Here is a 17,910-nt window from a genome sequence, read left to right as displayed (position 1 = left end):
ATGTAGGTGGTCCGTGCTTCAAGGTCCAGTGATGTAAGACTTGGGATTCAACTTTAACTATTCTCGCCCAGTAGCCAACGCACAACCTTTGAGTACATGCTGCTTTGAATTTATATTCCCTCGATTCCAACGCAAAATCCCGGCATCCTTTAAAATTGCTGGTTAGCGAAGAATACTTTCCATTTCAGATCCACACACTGGTGCCGCATCCCAATGATTTTTAAGCTCTGTAATATCATTCTCAGAAATCCCTGATATTGATGATGTGTAACGTACACTGTCCCCTGTCTCAACTACAGTTCAAGTCTCTGTTCTTTGTAGTATCTCACTTTTTTATTCTTCAAAGCTTCAGGTCGGTCGGGAATAGCATCCCGGGCTTGACGCACGTGGGTTCGGCGTTCGCTTCCCCGGCAGCGGGGCGGCGCGGGGGCGGAAGCTACCCAGGAAACTCCTTGATGTGCAGTGGAGGCCGAGAACGACTCGGCTCTTGGAGGCCAGGGATGAGATCATCAAGGGAGGACGGCTGTAGCGTGGCGGTAGCAGCCCAAACGCAGTGGGCAGTTAAACGCCCAGCGCTTATCTCCGCGGTCGTGGGCGATAGCTCTCTTCAGATATAGAGGAGGTCGCATGAAATCTTCCCAATCAAGCCAGACGGCATGGTTTACCAAAAACCAAAACCAGACGAAACACGCCTGCCCCTATTTCTCGCCGCGGATTCGAGATTTCCTGCCAGTGCAAGGGGACTGTTCATCCTGCACCTCGATATTGAATTCGTAATAAAATGACCTCAGATCCAGGCCATAACGGACGGACCTACCACCTAGGTTTACAGTAGCTACCAGCCTATCTTCAAAGTTGGGTTCCCATCACAACTGAGAGTCTTGGTTATCTTACACAGTGCAGTCCATTTCAACCAAACACTGTGCTTTGAGAGACATGGACTATACTGATAAGTCAACTCTGCGCCTTTTTATTCGCATCTTGGGAAATCCAGTCGCATTTCCTTTACTGCTGACTCTCATCCAAGACATTGCAAATATTGGCGGCAAAACCAGCCGTTCTCTAGAAATCATTGGTGAGCGTGCAGTGGCAGTTGGCAGGTGGAGGGCACCTTGATGGGACGTGCCCCTGGCTCATCCCCTGTCCCCTCCCAATCGCAGGGGATCACGGACACCACCCCTCCTTTGTGCCTCGTTTCTCTCTTCGCAGCCCAGGCCACCTCCTGGAACCCCACATTGACTGCCACTGACCGTCCGCGACACTCAGTCTTAGGAAACGTCCACATCCCCCCGATTTTTCTGAATGAAACCTCCTTCTCCGCTGCCATCGCTTTAAGGCCTCACTCACTATCTCTTTGAACCTGTGCTGCGCCTTGTCTGTGTCTACCTGGCTTGTAGCCTACATATTATACGTATACCGCCTCAAGGACTTCCAGGTTACGAGGGCCTCTCCAACACTGTGGTTTGCCCGATCCACCGCTCACTAAACGCGACGAGCCCAGCACCCCGAGGACGTACGCGAGAATCCGTTGCCAGTAATACCTATCTTTAGTCTCGGGTAGCTCTGAGAGGGTTACCGCGGAGCAACAGACTACTTTTCACCGGCGCCCGACGAACGGTCCAAAGCTGCCTGCCAGCCCCCCGAGCCCAAACTCCACCTGTGTTGCCTCCTGCCCGCAGGCAATTGCGATCAGGTTCGGCGCGCGCTCAGTAATTCCAGACAATCAAAACACAAGACTCGTCGCGAATTCGAACCGTCTACCATGGCTGACGCATTCGCCCCGCGCTCTATGAAGCGCAAGAACGTCAAGGGTCTTGCTCTGACACCTGCCGCCCCTAAGCCTCCCCCGACCGCCGAGAATGCTCGCCCAAAGGGGGAAGACGAACAGCTAGAAATTGGTATCGAGTTCAACTTGGACTTGAAGCCTGAAGACCTGGAGATCATCAAGGATCTTGGAGCTGGCAATGGTGGAACCGTCAGCAAAGTCAAGCATATCCCGACCAACACAGTGATGGCCCGCAAGGTTAGTCTTCGTAAGGTGGCTTGCTTGGCTCCTTGGGTGTTCTAACCTCCAAATCACAGATCATTCATGTCGAGGCCAAGAAGGAGATGCGGAAGCGCATAGTTCGTGAGCTTCAGATTATGCGTGGCTGCCATTCCGACTACATCGTGACCTTCTACGGCGCTTTCCTGAACGAGAACAACGATGTGATCATGTGCATGGAGTACATGGATGTCGGGTGTGTTGTATTCTTGCTCTCAAGGTGTTTGACACGGCTGACAGTAATTCGGATAGCTCTCTGGACCGGGTATCACGAGTATTCGGTCCCGTCCGTGTGGATGTTCTGGGCAAGATCGCCGAGGCGACTCTTGGAGGTCTTACATACCTCTACTCAAAACACCACATCATGCACCGCGATATCAAGCCCTCCAACATCCTCGTCAACTCGCGAGGATCCATCAAGCTCTGCGATTTTGGCGTATCCGGTGAGCTCATCAACTCGATCGCTGACACCTTTGTCGGTACGTCAACATACATGGCCCCTGAAAGAATTCAGGGTGAGAAGTATACGGTCAAGTCAGATGTGTGGAGTTTCGGCTTGTCCATCATGGAACTGGCTATTGGAAAGTTCCCATTCGCCGCAGCGGACCAACTCTCTGATGCCGAGAGCGCCCCTGCCGGTATTCTTGACCTGCTTCAGCAGATTGTACACGAGCCCGCGCCCAGGCTACCCAAGAGCGACGCCTTCCCTCAGATTCTTGATGATATGATTCAGAAGTGTCTGTACAAGGAACCCGAGCGCCGACCAACCCCTCAAGAGCTTTTTGTAAGTGATGGCTCACCTAGCATGTTACTCAACACCGACACTGACCCAACCCACAGGATCGCGATCCTTTTGTACAAGCAGCCAAGAGAACACCTGTGGATCTGAGAGAATGGGCCTGCGGTCTTATGGATAGGGACAACCGCAAGTCCCATCTGGCACCGCAGCTCTCTCCGGCTATCCAGGATCTCCTGCGCTCCAGTGATTCGCCATCGTACCCAGCACAGAATGAGGGGGGGGTTCAGCAAACACCCACTTCAGGTGAGATTCCCATCTTGGGGACCATGGTGTCACCTCGTGACCAATTTGATAGCGTACCGACACGACCCCCGCCACGCAGCGGCAGCGGATCAATCAGCCTTGGCCGCGCAGGTGGAGCGAATGTACATCCGGGACTGGGACCGCGAGTAGCCAGCACGAACTCGGTGATGCAGCACAGATCCAGACCCTCTGGCTCTGTTGCCTATGAAGACCAACAGCCCCCTCGTCGTACCGGCTCCCCCAGCATGGCTCCTCCTCCCCAACGTACAGCTCCTCCCCCTCAGCGCACCGCCTCTCCTAGCATGGCTCCCCCCCAGCGCACAGCGTCCCCGAGCATGGCTCCTCCTCAACGCACATCATCTCCCAGTACCGCCACCAAATCAACCACCATGTCGTTGCCCATGCGACCAGCTCCTCCCAGCGGACCTCTCCCTCCTGCGCCGCGAAGACAGTTAACCTCCGAGGAGCTGAGAAGAGAAAACCTACGACGGGCCATGGGGCCGGGGTCGTCCTCAGGCGGCAGGCACTACTAAGAGAAACCATTCGTACGAGAAAAGGGTGTTTCCTTGCATCAACATCATCATCTCTTTTCAGACTTGTTTTTCTCCTCGATTTTCTTCACAATTTTCTCCACTATTTTCTCTCAGCTCACATTTTTCTCCACCCCTGATCTGTTCAGAATCGTGGGCACAAAAAGAAAGAGTCTCTCCATAGCTTCAGCGATGAAATTCCAGTTCTATATCAGCAGACCAGATCACGTTTATGCCGTCGCCTTCTTAATCAAGCCAACAGCTGTCCTGACCTAACTACAACATCACTTCTCGCCCAGCCTAAACGGGAGGATACGGGGGGATGGGTTTTCTGGGAGGGGCTTGGGAAGCTGCTTGGATGGATGGGGCGGACGATGGATATTGTGTGCCAAGCCCGGCAGGCGATTTTGTTAGATCTGGAAGGGGAGTCAAGATGGAAGATGATAGGGGTTTTGTACAATGTGCAATAAACTTGGTTGAACACTGTGCGCCTGTATTCCAGGTTGCCTATCTAGCCAGCAGCTATGAGAGATCCTTGTGCTCACGCTTTTGTTACACTGGGTTTGGGCATCATGGTAGGTATGGAATGTTTTGAATACCCTGAACTGATTATCAACAACTATCCTCGGAGACCTACCAAGGATTTCTAAAAGTCGGCGGACTATCAAGTGCCATTCCGAAAAAGTTGAGAATGGCATGCATGCAAGCATCTCTCTCCTCTCAAAAATGACCATCTCAGTCAAAAAGTCCCAAACTGTTTACCTACCTCTTGCTGTTTGAAACCAAAACAAAAATCCTCTTCCAAAAGCTTTGCTCCGCAGTGATGAGTATATATCTCCACACCAACACACATCAAGCCCACCCGGCACAACTCTTGCTTTGACTCTTCTTCATTCAAATACGAAGACTTCTCAGTCTAAATATGCTATGCTATAATACCACGCGCGTACTTTTCCCATAAAGTACAACAAAAACGCAATGCCATGCCCACCCCAAAATGCAAAGTTATAAAAGTAGTAGTAACAACATACCCCCAAAGTCCCCATTCCCAGAAATTTATACAACAAAGTTCCCCAACAAAATACAGGGGTATCACCATGTCCTTTTTTTTCCTTACGCATCATCTTCCCAAGCCATAACCCAGACTCCCCCACCCTTTCCGTAAATAACCTCAAGCCACACCCAGACAGCCCTAATCTCAACCTCCTCTCAATCCAACAACTTGCCAACTCTCTCCTTCAACACCGTCAGACTAGGCTGCCCAGCAACAGTAACAACCACCATCTCCCTCGCCCCCAGCTTCACAACCCTAATCCACTCGGGCGTCACCTCCGCCGCCAACAACCTCACACAAATCCCCGCGTCCTCCCTGCTAATCGGCGTCCTCAGCGAATCCTTCAGCTTGGTCAGGACCTGCTGAATCGTAAACGACACCCTCGCCTGCCCACCACTGGCCTTGCACAACATCCCAACCACGGCCGCCACATCTTCCGCCCTGTGAAGCGCCGCCTGCCTCTGCAGCTCCTGAGGCGTAGGACCCGCGGGCATATTCTTCAGCTCCACCTCCTTCATCTTGATCCGCTCCAGCAGCGTCATCTTTGTTCCGTCAGGCTTGACCGCCTGCTCGAGTTTCTTGGCGGCTTCCTCCTTGGCGGCTTGCTCGGCTTCTTTTCTGGCTTGGATACCAGCCTTGAGGGAGTCAAGGGTTGTCTGCTTTGGGATCGTGGCCTTGAGAAGGCTCTCGCACTTCTTGATTGGAGCCTTGGGGAGGGTGCCGAGGAAGAGGGTGACGTTCTTGTTGGAGGACATCCACAACGTGCGGAGGTTGGACTTGAAATCCATATTCAAGTCGGCCTCTCTGATCGGGCCCGCAGGCAGGGATGGGGAGAAGTCGATGCAGATTTTCTGGCGGCCATAGTCGGAGAGGATGAAGAGGGGTTCGGGGGAGGACTTGGCGGGTGTCCAGTTTAGGACTCCGAGCAGACGCTGAATGTCGACGAGTAATACTCTACGCTTTCCCCAGGTGCGGGTGACACTGGGGTAGAGGTTTCGGAGGTCGATGGGGGAGTTGGTGCCATTGTGGGCGTATTCCATGTTCAGGGTCTTGAGGAAGGCGGTCTGCATGTCGAGGAGGTCGAGGAGCTCTCGGGGGAGGTCGTAATCATTTTGGGCTGGGGTGACAACTGTCTTGGTGCGCTTCGGGATTGGGGTTCGGATGTTGAGACGTTCCAGAAGAGCCGAGGTGTGAGAAGAGGCATCGGTCTCGTCGTCGGCTTGGTATGACCGCTTCTTGCTGGGTGTGGATGCCGGAGCGGCGCGTTTTGGAGTTGGCTTGGCCGGGGCGGAGTTCTCAGTCAGGTCGAATGTGACAGTCTTCTTCCTTTTCGAAACAGGACTGGTAGTCGTGATTGGTCTCGACTCGGGCTCCCGACATTGCTTCTTGGGTGTGGGCTCGACCTCGTCCTGAACCTTCCTCTTCTTTGTGGTGAGGACAATCTCAATGTTGGAGGTGCGACCAAAGATGGTGCCGGCGGTGGCCTTCTTCTCGGAAGTGACGTCCTTCCCAAGGGTCGAGAGCTTGGAGATCTTTGTTAAGTTGGCAATACTCGACGTGGCAGGAGGGACCTTGGTGCCCTTAACGGTCGACCGCGTCTTACGCGGAGTTATTAAACCAGGCATGGTGATCTGGTTCTTTCTTTCCTGTAATGTTTTGTTGGAGGAGTTGATGGGAAGTCACAGCTGGGTATCTTTTGGGTAGGGAACGATGTCTTGAAAACAGCTGGGAAGAGCGAATGGAGGGAAAACAGAAGCAAGTGCAGGTTGAAGTTGAGAGTGGATTGCTAAAAAGTTAAGAACGCGAAGGAGCAAAGGCAGGGATCCGGGATTCCTGCCCCTGGCGCGACGCGCTGCATTCACGCGTAAATTGTTCGCGACGACGCGAAACAGGCGGGTCACAGCTCAGACAGCGCTCCACAGAGGCCCATTGTCAGCCAACCATTGTCCAATCAGACAACAAGAATGTCTTTCTTGGCATTTTCTTGACCTCGTCCTGCCTGTTGTCGCGAGATGTCAACAGCGTCATGATCATGAGTGGCGGGCAAAAGTCTGGGGAAGTCTGGGATATCGCGGGATGAGTTCAGTGACTGGTGCCCATGACAACCTGCCAGTTCAAAGTCAAAGTCCGTTTTCTAACAAAACATCAGACTCCAGCCAGGCATTGGACAACCCCTCCACACCAACGTCAAAGGCTTCAAGTGAACTTTGTACATCTATGTCATTTATTCTTAGGTATCATTACCATGCTATTTCCCATACAAATTCCCTTTCCTCTTCCCATTGCCCATCCTACCCAAACCAAACCAACTCCTTTTTTAGCCCCCCGTCACTCCCTTATCGTACTCAATCTTGACCCTATTTACTGCAACAAAAGCGCATCCTCATCCAACACACCAAACAACCCCTCAATCTCCTTGGCCACCACCTTGAGCTCCTCCGACACCTGCCCTGTTACCAAGGCATATGCATACAGCAGAGCATAATCTCTCTCCTCCACGTTCAAATGCGACAGCTTACCCAGCAGTCCTCCGAACCCCATCCCCGACGACCCGATACTACCACTTCCCGCATTAGAAGAAGAATAGTCCAGCACCACGCTAGGATTGTGTTCCTTTCGGAATTGGAAAATCTTGGCCAGCAGCCTGTCCCTCGTCCGGTCAACACTCGGCACCGCGTCCGTCAGGGGGTACTCTAGCATCAGGGAAGAAGCCAGCACTTGGAACACATGACAGATGCGTTCGCACAGCTGCGCTCTCTCGTCAGCCGTGTACATCAGCAGCGCTCGCTCCCCCTCTGTTAAACTGCCCTTCCTCTGCGTGACCAGTGACATGGCGTAAAATGCGTCCAAGAGCCGGTGCGCACAGCCCATCAGACGAGCGGATTGTTCGGCTGGAAAGGGACCTCGGAGCTCAAACTCATTGGTCGCGCTCCCACGAAGGGCATCCAGCCGGGCGGCGTATTTTTGGAGAGCAGCCTGCTCACCAGACCGTAGATAGGACCGGGAACAATCGCTCCTGAGCAGGATAGCCAGCGGTCCTCGCTTCCAGATGAGTCCCATTTGCAAGTACAACATGCTCAAGCCCTCCTTGAACTTTTTGCGTGCCGATATGGGCCACACCAGCCGGCAAATGATCAATCCCCACAAGATACCAGCCGTGACAGCCACGAAACGATGGAGGAGGATTTCCCCAATGATGGGATTCGAGCCGCCTTCATCGTCGTCGTCGTCATCCACCTTTTGCGACAGGCTGTAGGCGTACAGGGTCGAAACGTTGTAGGCGAGGAGCGTGATTCTACCCAGCGGAGCCTTACCCCAAGCGACAATGACGACAAAGGCCCAGAAGGCCACCATGGCTCCGAGGGGGATAAGTGCCAGTGCGCTGCCTTGGCTGATAGTCCAGTTGAAGCCCGATGCTGAGATACCGGCCACCGTTCCCATAAATCTGGCCCAGCCTGTGGTGTTGGATGCGCCAACCGTCATTGAGCACACGATCATGAACGACAGCAGACCCCATTCGCCTCTCCAGTGCTGGTAAGTATCCTTAGTTTGTGGAATGAAGGCAAACATGGCCCAAAATGCTGCTCCAGCCCCGACTTTTAAGCCGAACCGGACTGTTTACCTGTTAGCATGGGCATATTTCATAGCAGCTAGAAATTTAACTCACTGTCATCCCTCGCCACCTTTCTCAACACCCGGAGAAGCCTCTGGGAGAGCGTAGCAATAACCTTGTTCGTCCCAGGAACAGCACTCCATGCATACGTATCACGTCTCTGCACCATGGAATCCGCAATACCCCTCGGCATCTGGCTCTTCTTGATCGGCTTGATCAGCGTCTCCCGTTCCGCATGGTCAAACGGCAACGTGATCTTGCGGTTGTTGTATCCGCGTCGGTTGCCCCACCACTTCATCCATTGCCAGCTCCGTAACCTGTGCTCATTGGCGAACTTCAAGTCATCCAGCACGTCGAGGTACTTTTGCATCTCCTCCCCAAACGCTTGCAGGCTAAAACTGAAGTGGCCACATGCCGCCGCCACCTCTTCAAAGTCGGCTTGGATACTGGCCGATCTCGTACGATCCAGCTCGATGTGCTTGTACAACTCCTGAAGAGCGTCCGCCCTTGCCCCGTTGAAGAGTGACAGAGCATCGGTAAGACTCTGGCGGAAGTGATCATTGATAGTGATTTCATAGTCGGGGGCCGTGCCAAATGGTGGGTCGCGCAGCACCTCGGAGAGTGTATACGCCAAGGACTTCATCGACGGACCCAGCAGGTTGATAAAGAGCTCAAAGATATCAGAAGAGTTGCGGAACGGGATGCTAGCAGTCGTAGCATCCGACCGACGCCGGTCCTTAACACGGCCTCTCTCGTCCTCGTTGCTCTCGTCTGACGCCTCGTCAATCGCGGACAAAATACCAAACCCTTTCCCGCTCTTAAGGGTGTTTGACAACGTCCGCTGCAAGACGGGTGAGTAGAGCGACGCCGCCGGAGACATCATTCCAGACCCCTGCATCATCGACTCTCTCAACAGCGCAAACTGCGTGTTGGCCGCGCTCCTGAGCCCACCAATCGACTGTGCCAACCTTTCCATAGACCTTACAACAGCTCTGTCAAGCTGGTACAGTTTCTCCTGACCCAGAAGATACCGCTCAAACTTGGACTCCCGTAGGTTCTTAATCATCTGAGGATACACCTGGTTGTACGCAGCTGAAGCAGCCGCAAACTGGCCCGACGTGACATCCTCCTCTGAGCCACTGAGAAACCCACTCGTAATCAAGGCCAACATGTGTCCCAGCGAAGTCGAAGACTTGGTCATGGTGTCCCTCAACAACGATCTCGCCGAAACCCTCCACACCAAAAGGTTAACCGCGGTAGTAGCACTGACCCCCAAAAAGAACATCTTGAGAATCTGAATAATCTTTTGATTCGAAAACACCCCCGTCAACACCGCCGTCTCCTTGGTCACCACCCCAATAATCGCCAACGAAGCCAGCGTACTCCCCACATCCACCAACGGATTCCCCATCCGCTGCTTCACCCAACCAATAAACCCAAATCCTCCCCCTATGAAGACGGCCAGCACCAGCGCATGCGCCAAGGGAACACAATGCCACTGCCCTCCCACCAGCACCGAAGTCGCCATGGACAAAATCGAGACAATCTGCGCATACACCACCGCAACAATGGCAATCAGCACCGCCTCAATCATCGAGCCGGCGGACCTCGCTGGATGAAAATAAACAGTCAGCGTGGCCACCACGTGCTTACCGTCCGGCCGGCCCAACCAGTCGGAGATGGGCGCCCAGAAGGTAGCCAGACTGCCGAGTGTGTACGCCAGCGTGCATTTCAGCACGCCGTGGCCGACGGGCGAGTCGAGCCAGCGGAGAATCCAGGCGCATTTCTCGCAGGTTTGTCGCGCAAGGTGGGAGAAACGGTCGGAGAAGGATGTTTGTTCGTAGGGGAAGGTGGTGAGGCCCGAGAGGGAGCGGGAATGGGTGCCGTCGGTTTGGGAGGATAGGCCGGAGCTGTTGGTGCGGAGGGTCAAGACGCGGCGGGAGCGCTCGCCGGTGGCGGGGATGATGAAGGTGCCATTGCGCAGTTTCTGAGGATGTTAGATTAGTTTGGGGATCATGTCGCGTGATGGAGTATAATAACATACACTTCTTTTGGAGGGCCTTCGCGGTGGCCATTGGCCTGGCGAAGGCAGTGTCGGAGAGGAGCTCATTTAGCAGTTCATAGTCAATCTGAAGATAAGCTTCGAACAACCTAGGGGTGAGCGGCTTAGGAATAGAACAACAAGTCTCCAGCACGCAGACGCAAAGAGAGACGTGTTGATGTTGTTGGAAAGGGGAAATGCAAGGGACACGAGTGGGAGAAAAAAGAACAGGTCCCTCGCCGTCAGAGAGTTCGGATGGTGGTTTGAATCGAGGTATGCAATGGAATTCGGAGGTTGTTTTTTTGCTGGTTCCTGGTTTCCTTTCTTTGATGCTTCTTCCATTTGGGCAGGCAGGTCAGGTTCCCAGATCAAGCTGAGGTGCAGCTTCCGGCAGCGGGCAGCAGCACCACCCACAGCTTGCCTCAGCTTGCCGCCGCCGTTCGATCCGTCTCTGGTCTTCCTGTCGCACCCCGCCGCAGGTTCCTTGTGTTGCCCGCAGATCCTTGAAAGAAAAATGCGGCCACTTCCCGCTAAAACTGCCCTGTCAGGCCGTGCATGGGGGCTGCCGGACCGGGATGTTTTGCGCGCTGTTCGGTTGGTCAAGCCGCCCGCAGGTGATCCATCGCTTAATCGCAGCCAGTGACGTACCAGCCCTAAAACATTCTAGAAGAACGGCCACTTTGAGAGCAAGCAAAAGCTGAAATCGCGGGGTCAGGTGAGACTTCTTTTGACAGAGTGTGACTTGTGCGAGTGCTGTTTCACACTGAGCTGCTGATTGATTGCCTTTCTCGTCATTCCGAATCCTTGGTACCTAACCTCTCATTGTGCCGTTTATTTAAGCATCAATCTTTTTGGAGCTATATCTCTTGGCATTTACGAATTGGATCCTCACTCGAGCCCCTCGTCAGTTATCGATATTGTGATACCCTCACTTTCTTTACAAGTTTGATATAGGGTTGTTGGCAACCCCGCACCTTTTATTTCAAGTAACTTCCAGACGGTGGGATGCGAAGATTTTGGCCCATCATGTCCGCCGTTACTTCAGCCCCGTGGAAATTCGCGCCGTTGAAACAGCCGTTTGTTCCTAGCCCCAACACCCGCAAGCTAGAGGGCATCGTTTTTGATGTCGACGGGACGCTATGGTGAGCTTATTTGTGTTTCTAGCCTGGGCTTTGAGTCCCTGAGTCAGACTTCGAGGTTGTGTCTTTCGACCTCTAGCTCTTATGAAGCCTGCCCCATATTACCTGTCACATCTCATACCTCCCACCCATCACGTCTCACTCACCCACCATTTCACTCTCACTTCCATTCCCCCCAACCTCAAGAGAATGCCAACTAACATAAAACTAGTGAACCCCAAACCTACATGTTCGCCGCCATGCGCTCCGCCCTCGGCATTCCCAAATCAGTCGACATCCTCGACCACGTCTACTCCCTCCCCACCCCCGAAGACCAACACACCGCCATGGAGAAAATCCGCACCATAGAACGCGAAGCCATGCTGACCCAGGTCCCCCAACCCGGCCTCGCCCCCCTAATGTCCTACCTCGACTCCCGCTCCATCCGCAAAGGAATCTGCACCCGCAACTTCGACCTCCCCGTCCAGAACCTCCTTGTCAAATTCCTCCCTTCCTCCGTCTTTGGCCCCATCGTCACCCGTGATTTCCGCCCTCCCAAGCCCGACCCCGCTGGTATTCTCCATATTGCCCGTTCTTGGGGTTTGGTGAGGAAGTCAACTGGTGAGCCTGGCATTCCCGTTGATGAGGCGGAGGAAAAGGAAAAGATTGCCGAGAAGGGGCAAGAAGAGGGGGAGCTACTCCATACGGAGAGGGGAGAGGAGGTGGCGGATGCGAGTGGGTTGATAATGGTGGGTGACTCAGTGGATGATATCACTGCTGGGAGGAGGGCGGGTGCCAAGACGGTCTTGTTGGTCAATGATGTGAATAGACATTTGGTGGACCATGAGCATACTGATTTGGTGATTGAGAGGTTGGATGAACTGATCGAGGTTTTGGAGGAGGGGAGACTTTAGGGCAGGATAGAGTCGAACTTGCTGGACAAGGCAACGAGTAATAGATCTCCCAGAAGAAATGTTTGAGGCTGAGAACGTGATGTTTCACTTTCGTTAATATCGATCCTCCATGTGTGCTGCGCTGTAAGGCCTGCCATTGTATATATTGTCCAGCCTTTTGTATATATTTATACTAGTGTTCGCATCCCTTGTTGATTGTCTTGTTAGAATTTCTGGTTGTACTAGATCGAGATGAAGCTCTGGTGGACGCTTATCGTCAGCCTTCCCGGTACACACTCGTGAGAGCCCATTTTCCATTCTGTGTCTTTTGTAGCTCCCCAAGCAAGGCGTAGCTTTCTTTGGGTGTTGTTTTGTCCATCTTCTTGCCCCGTTTAGATGCCTTTTCCGGGCCAATGTCTTTCTCCTCGTCTGTCAAGCCAGAGGTGGCTAATCCGGCAGCCCCTCCCCCATGTTCATTCTCTATCTTCGTTCTGTCGGCCATTCCAACAGCAAAGAAAACAAGCAGGATGGAGCTCTTGACCACGGGGAGGCCGAAATCTGATGTCTGGATTATGACCATGATGAGGACAATGAGAGATAGATAAACCTGTGCGGCGATAAGTAAAAGCCACTCTCAACGGACTGAGATCTAGATCTCCTGTTGCCATGCTGTTCCCAACGCGAGGCTAACATCCTCACTCCTGGGATCGAGGAGGCTGTGATGCAAGATTGTTAGCTGAGATGCTCGGATGAGTGGGTAGGGGTCGATATCATTTTTGCGCTGGGAAGCTTGAAGCTGAGAAGCGAAAGTCTGACATACTCATTGGTGAGCTCAGCAGCAAGATTCTGTGACATTTTATGGATAACGGAGTCAAGATGCAAGTCTTGGCTTGTCCAATTTTGTCCGTCTTTGGAATTATTATAGTATGACCACCACTCCCATAGCATTTGTCCAAACTCATTGCTTTGGAGGAAGAGGTCGTTCAGGTTCTTGGACGTGAATGTGCTATAGCCTTTGGAAACCAGGTATGTGATAAGAGGGTCTTCTTTGTCGATCAACCACTGCCCACCGTCACCAACGTTTGTGTGAGCGGTTGACGAAATCAGTTCTGTCGTTGGTATGTTTTCAGATACTGATACTTGGTATCGGTTGACGCAGTCGTAGAATATGACTTCGTATGCGCGATAGAACGGCAAATCTGCCAGGGCAAAAAAGACTTGCGATTTGCACCTTATGTTCATCAGTCCCATTAAAGCACAGTGAAGAGAGGCTTGAACGAGACCAATATGGGTCAGTGATCCCTGCGACCATGGTAAAGGTACCTGAGACGTCGGGGGTTGGTTTTACTGGCTTGAGTTTTATCCCGTTCGTTACCTGCAGTTTTCGCGCAGACCTCCATGGTACTGAACGCGGGCCATGTGCGTTTTGCGGTCTTACAGATTGGTACTCGTGATGCCGAATTATGAGATGACAGAGTTAAAGGGCTGCTCACGGGAAGTCGCTTGAATTTATAGCTTTATTCCAGGTCAAAACTGTATTATTCCCGCCGCTTTAGGAAGTGTTGCTTACGGATTCAATGCCCTCATGTTTCTCGACCCAGTGCATCTCGCAATCACAGCAGACTCGACGTCATTAACAGGAATAAAACGGACGGGATAAGTGACGGCGGCTTAAGTCATGGTTGACGTCGCAAGACTTGTGACTAAAACAAGGCATGTCCTACTACTCAGCGGCCTGTATAGGAAGTGTTAGTTATGGAATGCCAAATTCTAAGGCTGGTGTAGACTTCTTACCTTCCTCCCATTGTACCCATCAGTCTCACACTTCCCCATATTCCTCTCGAAGCCTCATAAAAACACTAAAATCGCCAAGTGACCTTGGGCTTATACCAATCCCACCGTTGCTGAGCGAGAGCCTGCATTAATGAGAAGACAGGCAGTTGAAATGAAAGCGATAAGGGCGTTGAGTGTAATTGGAAGCGGCCAGTCCGCCAGAGGGCGCCCATCATAAACGTGCAATATACCGATGATTATGGGAAGCCACAGGCAAAGACTAAAAGCAATGCTAGCCAGTTCCTGCCCACAATTAATCACTGCTGTCCGGAGTTTAGAAACAGGTCTTTTTGCGGACAATGTAACCGTTGCTGGACTGTTATATGGACTGGCTGGAAGGAAAACCATGGACGAGGCTTCGATCGGGCCAGGCAGCATCGTGCCTAGCGACCGTAGTGAAGCGTGATGAATCATGTCGATATTGGGGTTTTTCTCATGAGGTGAGTGTTTTGTGCCATATCGGTAGCTGTGCTGCAGGTTGACAGGTTTCCAAAAAATTGCCCCGAGGGGGTTTTTAAGTGTCGTGGTGTCTTGGTTGGGAGACATCATCACGTCTGAAGACGCTGGCGTACCTACTCACCAATCCGTGATGGTATACAACTTCACGGCTTGATGGCGAAGTACGTCCCCGACGCAGATATATCTTCAGTTTGTGGAACGGCATGACTCAACAGGAGGTACAATCGGCCACATTTGATATTGCCTGAGTATGAGATAAAAGACGGAAAATAAAGTAAGGCACTTCCATAGCTCGGCTATGTATATTAGAAGTTCGCTGCCGTCTGTGGGCTCATTGGTCGGTTCATTCATCTCTCTTCGACTGCCAGACTTTGGCTCAAAGTCCTTTGTCTCATTTTCCAATCAATTTTATACTAGGTAACAGTGAGGTTGAAATACCTTAGACACTATACAGGAGCCTACTTGAAGCTACCGAAAGGTCTTCAAAGCAGATTCTTCCAATCGTCTTTCTGGGTCTCATCACATGTTAAATAGGTCTTGAAAAACGGTCAACAAGCCTCAAGGCATATCAACTCGGTAGGTAGGTAACCATCAGGTAGCTCCAAAAAAGGCTCCCTCATACCTATCATTACTTCTCCCTATTACTCCCAAGATCACCTCCTCCTATACAAGCCCTCCAAAACCCACTTCCCCTTCTGCGTCTTCTGCAGCTCTCCCATCAAAGCAAAGCTCTCCTCCGGCTTCGCCCCGTTCTTCTTCACCTCTGGAGAAAACCCAACATCACTCACCCGCCCCCTCTCAGTCTCCGCCCTCTCCGCCAACCCAACAGCAAAAAACGCCGGCAAAATATCGCTCTTCACCACCGGCACCCCCAACCTCGCAGTTTGAACCATAACCAACACCAAACCACCAGCGCCAACCCAATCTGCGCCGCCACAAGAGAAAGTCACTCCCACCGAACAGAGATATACCTCTCCTCCTGCCAAGCCGTGCCACTGACCAGACTGGAAACAGCTTGCGTCGTGCTGTCAAACATACTGCCATCCGTACAATCAGCCAGCCGATCAAAGGGGGGAATAATAAAGGGAGGGAAAAACATACACATTCAACGACATATTCCTAACAACATCATACCCAAAATCATCTAACCCCTGCTCATCCCTCTCCTCTCTATCGTCGTTCCCCTTCGAAAAAGGGAGCTGATACAGCAACACAGAAAACATATCCCTCATCGTCCCCATCATCGATCTATCAGTGGAATTCTCCATGAAAAAATCCCTCAGCATCCCAGTAAGAAAGTGATTAGACGCCGACCCGAATTTGTACGTCACACTCGAGTTTTGAGGATCGACAAGAGTTTTGTACATGTGAGAGTGTTCAGCATCGTGATACTCGACCTTTGTACTAGACTCCAAAAGCTGGATCTTGGGCACGTTTTCCGATATTGACATGTTGTATCTGTTGACGCAGTAGTGAAACATCACCTCTGTCGCCCGGATGGGATCAGAATACAAGAGGAAAACGCTCGTCAGTTCGGCTTTCTGGCTTTCTGTTCCGTTGAAGGAGAGGGAGGCAATCTCCTGTTTTCGCTGCGGCTCTGACCAGTTGGAGGTGAGACCTGCTCCGATGCCAACATCGAGACCGATCTGTCGACCGGCTTTTCTGTAGGGGTAGGGCTGGAAGCTGACTCCGTTGGGTAGGTTGACGTTTGTTCTTGGTTTGCCGCCTCTGTGCCACTCGGATGTTCCTGGGATTAGGTCGTCGTAGGTGAGGAGGCTTGTGACATCTGCCCGCAGTGATTAGCCTGGGAATTTCTGCTCGTGGTTGTACTCCGCACGCACTGGTCATGTTTACACAAACTGCCATGGTGTTGAATTCGGGCCATGTGCACTCGGAAGTTCGGCAGGTGGGTGGTAGATAGGGCACAAGTTGTGTGGGTGTGGTAGAACCGCTGCTTCGTAGGGCTTGCTGAAGGGGAAACAAGCGCCCATCTTGGCCACATGTTAGCTGAGTTACGCTGTCTCAACAGCGGCATCCTACTTACTAGCGCGGTTGCCTGAGACATAGTAGAACTCGTCAACTTTTTCGCAACAGCCGTGTCGTTGCCCATGACAGGCACCATGCGACTTGGGTAAGTGACGACAGACTGAGTGAGAGTCGAGGTAGCGATGCTTGTGATGAGGACGAGACAGCTGACAATTCCCAGTGGCCTTCATACAAATATTGTCAATATCCAGCACCATTCAATCATGCGTGGTGAAATCATGAATGCTTACCTCCCCTTCATTCTAATCATCAACAACAAACTGCCCCATGCCCCCCTAAAGGCCTCGTCAAATACACGAAAATCGTCTAGAGACCTAGGGCTTTTGAACCAGCTCCATCTCTGCTGAGCAAGGGCCTGTACCAGAGGATAAATGAAGGACATTCGGCAGATGGTGGATATGAAAGCAATCACGGTGTTGAGTGTGATAGTGAGGTGCCACTCTGAGAGCGGGCGGTCATCATAGCTGCGTAAGAGGATAAGATGGCTGGGATACACAAGAGACTGAGCAAGGAGCTGGCGATCTCAGGCCACCAGTTGTCAATTGCCGACCAAGTCCAAGTGGCTGGTTTTCTCGTTGGCGTGTGGCCATATTGCGGATCTTCGTCCGTATCGACGATGGGAACGAATGTGATATTGCTCGACTTCTTGTGGTGTTCGGTCTGGGGGAAAGGTGATACTGGACTGGCATAACGACTCGGCGGTGAAAGGAGCACTGACGGCGGCTCCATGGAAACGCGCCCTCCTGTCGCCGTGGTTTGCGGCGACGCTGGTCCTGAGACCTGTGCGTATTGGTGTCCGTCACATCGTGGTGAGTTAGTTGCCATTGTTACAGCTCAGTGTGCTGAAGTCAGCCTGGATCATGGCTCATGCCAGAATGGCCAGCCTACGAGGGTGCACGGTATAAGTATCGTTCCACCTAGAGCAGATCATCCTTATGGAGACGGGTAGTAGTGCTTCAGCTCTTGTGTGAAGTACAGGATAGATTAACATGGTGACATCCGATTCGTCGGTTCGCTTTCCATATGACAGGGCCACGAGTTGTAAGAGCCGTAATTGGAGATGATTGGAGAGGCTCCCTCACACAACACATGCTGTGAAGCTAAAACAGCAGCCTGTGGCCCCATGGGTCCACCTCAACATGCTTGCCTATGAGGCGGGTGCGGCCTTACCGGCATTGCATGTCGATGATACAGATAGGGGGCCACAGCCCCGATTTCGACTACAGACAGGTATCAA

The 17,910-nt window shown here is 52.3% G+C and overlaps 6 protein-coding genes across 6 annotated transcripts; 2 read left to right on the top strand and 4 right to left on the bottom strand.

Annotated features, from left to right (window-relative positions):
• The first annotated feature begins 204 nt into the window (after positions 1-204).
• Positions 205-3,937, top strand: STE7 (MAP kinase kinase (MEK)). Its single transcript, XM_062886971.1, is given in 7 exon segments — positions 205-272; positions 353-2,023; positions 2,083-2,240; positions 2,297-2,828; positions 2,885-3,086; positions 3,139-3,698; positions 3,711-3,937. 5 exon segments carry the CDS (start codon positions 1,763-1,765, stop codon positions 3,234-3,236), a joined length of 1,251 nt encoding a protein of 416 aa, XP_062746737.1. The 5' UTR covers positions 205-272; positions 353-1,762; the 3' UTR covers positions 3,237-3,698; positions 3,711-3,937.
• Positions 3,938-4,825: 888 nt separating this feature from the next.
• On the bottom strand, positions 4,826-6,295 carry QC762_200810 (uncharacterized protein; the record flags this gene model as incomplete). The annotated part of the gene is made up of 1 exon (XM_062886970.1): positions 4,826-6,295. One exon carries the CDS (start codon positions 6,293-6,295, stop codon positions 4,826-4,828), a length of 1,470 nt encoding a protein of 489 aa, XP_062746736.1.
• Positions 6,296-6,767: 472 nt separating this feature from the next.
• Positions 6,768-10,984, bottom strand: QC762_200800 (uncharacterized protein). Its single transcript, XM_062886969.1, has 3 exons — positions 10,328-10,984; positions 8,338-10,270; positions 6,768-8,284 (listed from the first exon to the last, which is right to left on the bottom strand). The coding sequence occupies exons 1-3, from the start codon at positions 10,391-10,393 to the stop codon at positions 7,032-7,034; spliced, it is 3,252 nt and encodes a 1,083-aa protein (XP_062746735.1). The 5' UTR covers positions 10,394-10,984; the 3' UTR covers positions 6,768-7,031.
• Positions 10,985-11,014: 30 nt separating this feature from the next.
• QC762_200790 (uncharacterized protein) lies at positions 11,015-12,427 on the top strand. The gene is made up of 2 exons (XM_062886968.1): positions 11,015-11,466; positions 11,675-12,427. Exons 1-2 carry the CDS (start codon positions 11,330-11,332, stop codon positions 12,354-12,356), a joined length of 819 nt encoding a protein of 272 aa, XP_062746734.1. The 5' UTR covers positions 11,015-11,329; the 3' UTR covers positions 12,357-12,427.
• A 1,792-nt stretch (positions 12,428-14,219) lies between these two features.
• QC762_200785 (uncharacterized protein) lies at positions 14,220-14,582 on the bottom strand (the record flags this gene model as incomplete). Its single annotated transcript, XM_062886967.1, has 1 exon — positions 14,220-14,582. One exon carries the CDS (start codon positions 14,580-14,582, stop codon positions 14,220-14,222), a length of 363 nt encoding a protein of 120 aa, XP_062746733.1.
• Positions 14,583-15,280: 698 nt separating this feature from the next.
• Positions 15,281-16,493, bottom strand: QC762_200780 (uncharacterized protein; the record flags this gene model as incomplete). The annotated part of the gene is made up of 4 exons (XM_062886966.1): positions 15,281-15,503; positions 15,599-15,664; positions 15,729-16,413; positions 16,469-16,493. 4 exons carry the CDS (start codon positions 16,491-16,493, stop codon positions 15,281-15,283), a joined length of 999 nt encoding a protein of 332 aa, XP_062746732.1.
• Positions 16,494-17,910: the final 1,417 nt, after the last annotated feature.

This window comes from Podospora pseudocomata (genome assembly GCF_035222375.1).
Source record: "Podospora pseudocomata strain CBS 415.72m chromosome 2 map unlocalized CBS415.72m_2, whole genome shotgun sequence".
Taxonomy (NCBI): domain Eukaryota; kingdom Fungi; phylum Ascomycota; class Sordariomycetes; order Sordariales; family Podosporaceae; genus Podospora; species Podospora pseudocomata.
This window is presented reverse-complemented; position numbering and strand designations above follow the sequence as displayed.